Source organism: Opisthorchis viverrini (genome assembly GCF_000715545.1).
Source record: "Opisthorchis viverrini unplaced genomic scaffold opera_v5_10, whole genome shotgun sequence".
NCBI classification, from domain to species: Eukaryota; Metazoa; Platyhelminthes; class Trematoda; order Opisthorchiida; family Opisthorchiidae; genus Opisthorchis; species Opisthorchis viverrini.
In genome coordinates, this window is record NW_008751666.1 from 2878448 (window position 1) to 2880982 (window position 2535).

The 2535-nt window shown below is 49.0% G+C and overlaps 1 protein-coding gene across 1 annotated transcript in view; it reads left to right on the top strand.

Moving 5' to 3' along the window:
- Positions 1–653: 653 nt before the first annotated feature.
- The window catches only part of T265_12691 (hypothetical protein), a gene marked incomplete at both ends in the record, with an annotated part of 7507 nt that continues 5625 nt past the window's right edge, over positions 654–2535 (top strand). The window contains 4 exon segments of the mRNA XM_009164954.1: positions 654–705; positions 714–903; positions 932–1030; positions 1120–1300. Of these exon segments, the coding sequence (XP_009163218.1) occupies positions 654–705; positions 714–903; positions 932–1030; positions 1120–1300 (522 nt within the window).

Below are 2535 nucleotides of genomic sequence, written 5' to 3' on the forward strand. Positions count from 1 at the left end.
TCACCCTCATTGAGCGTGTCCAGCGGGCCGCCACGAGAATGGTTGCCGGCCTCAAATCCGTGGACTACGAAATACGTCTCGCCATGCTTGATCTCTTTCCCCTGCAGTACCGTCGTCTCCGAGGGGAACTAATTCTTACTTATACCCTGTTTGAACAAAGCTTGGCAAACAGGTTTTTCACCGTTGACCCAGCAAACACCCGGCGGGGGCATAGTAAGAAAATTTTCAAGCTCAGAGCACATGCATTCATTGGAGAAAATTTTTTCTCATTTCGGGTAGTAGCTGCGTGGAATGCACTTCCTCCGACGGTTGTCCACGCTCCTTCTGGAACCAAGTTTAAAGCACTGTTAGACATTTATTTATGCGAATCCTCGCGCTGGCAAGCATACTGCCCCGCGCTGAGAACATAAAGAGCAGTGCTACACCCTTTTTTCACTTGTGCCTTTCAGGTGGACGGCAGCCACTGACCGACAAGAACAAGACCGACCCGGGAAACTTGGGCAAAAGCCTCGATCCTGTGTATCAATCTGTGAATCCGTGAAAGGACGAGCGGCTACTGGTGCAAACCTCTGCCAACCAGCTGGACCTCGTATGTTTCGGTAGGGATCACGTGACTAGGACCAGCCAATCATTTTCTTCAGTTTGACTTGTGCATGAACCGACTTCCCGACAAAACTCGACAAACTCGACGTGAAACCGGTGCCTGTTTGTAGTATCGGCATATGCCCAAACATTCTGTATTTCTGACGCTGTGACTGATAAATTCCATCGGGTTATATTCAGGCTCATTCATCAGACAAGGATCACTGAAAGTGAGGTCTTTGCGGGCGATATAAATACCAAAGTCGCTCTTCTGAGCTTCTTGAAATCACAACTGGGCGATCGATTCGGAGTGGATTCTGGGTGTGTCAGCGGGGAATGACCCTTCCAGTTGTACTCCGATCACCAACTGTTTCTGGCCAGCACTTGATTCCGATCATACCATGGCGCGAGCAGGGTTGACAATTCCGTTGTCTCCGGGCCCTTGTAAGTCAGAATGAAGCATGCTAATCCACAATGTTCGGGGAACCAGTGTAGCTCAGCGGTATCGGTCCTATCTAATTGAACTGTGCTCTGCAGTAAACTAACGCAATATTGGTACCGAGCGCGCGGAGTAAGCATGGTAACATATGAAAGGAGCTACGCTGATGGCGTTCAAAGTTGTCTGTTTGAATCATCCACTAGAATCAAATGGCCACTGGATATAGTCGAGATCGATTGTTTCGATCGATGCTGGGAAATCTATACCATCAGGCAACGAGTGGGATGACGCGTGGAATCCCTCAAACGATAAATAAGGCATCAGCGAGATCCAGCTTTGCGAAACATTTTCCACCATTAAGCCCGGTGAACACATCTTCTGATGTCAGCAAGTATATTGACCTTTATTCTTGTAAAAAAATCAGCACGTATGCGCATCTTACCATCTGCTTCTTTGATGACTAAAACAGGAGCTTCCCCACGGCAAGTAGTGTACTACCTGGATCACTCTGGATTGTTGGAGAGGAACAAGTTCATTCTTCACGGAATGCTTTACTTTGAAAATCGGTCCGGCATCCGATTGGGGCTTGCCATGTTTTTGGTACAGCGTCGAAGACCATCTTGGAAGACATCGTCCAGAGAAAGTATCCCTCCCAAAATCAGAACTGCAGTCCGTCGGGGCATAAGCTGACACTACAAACAAGCACCTCCTTTTATGCCGACAAGCATTGAGCTTGATTGAACTGGACAACCGAACGGGGCAAAGACGACTGTTTACTGGAATCCCATCCAGCGAGGCGCTTTCATCTCTGGGGCTGAGTGTAACTTCTACGAGTCATCGCTTTTGGGTCACCGGGCACATGGAAATAGAAATGTGAAAGAGCTGATTTTATCCTTGGGGTTCTGAGATGTATAACCACGCTCGGGTATTGTATGCGCGTTTCGGAAACGCAGCATACATCCATTTTAAGGGGGTATAAAGTCTCGGCAAGCATTGCCTGTTTGCCAGTTTGACATAGAGTAAGGACGTCAAAAGCTCCTATATAGAAAGGATCATGTGGATTTAGAAAGGAGCAGCAAGGAGCATAAGGCCCTTCGGTCAGATAACTCACAGTCAAATAACCCAGCGACGTTTGCTTGTGTGGTGGGAAGGGGTTGGGGAGGGACATCGGTGGACACCGAACTGCGCGGGCAAATGATACTTCCCGGTTGCCCAGGTGGAGGAAGCGGTTTTGGATGAGGTAACCCACCTTGAGCCCTTGACTCAAAAGTCTGACCAACCAGGCAGTGGGACAATGTAGGGTTTTGTTCGGGGACCCTGCTCCTGGCCTCTGACTCAAAAGTTTGATTCACTAGGCGGCAGACAGTAGGGTTTTTTGGGGACGCTGCCCCGGGCGGATGACTCAACAGTCTGACCTGCTGGGCTGCAGTGGGTTAGCCTAACCCTAAGGCAATGAGGCATTATCGTCTCATTCCTGATGCGGCTGTGCACAGCAGGTTATCATCATCATCAAG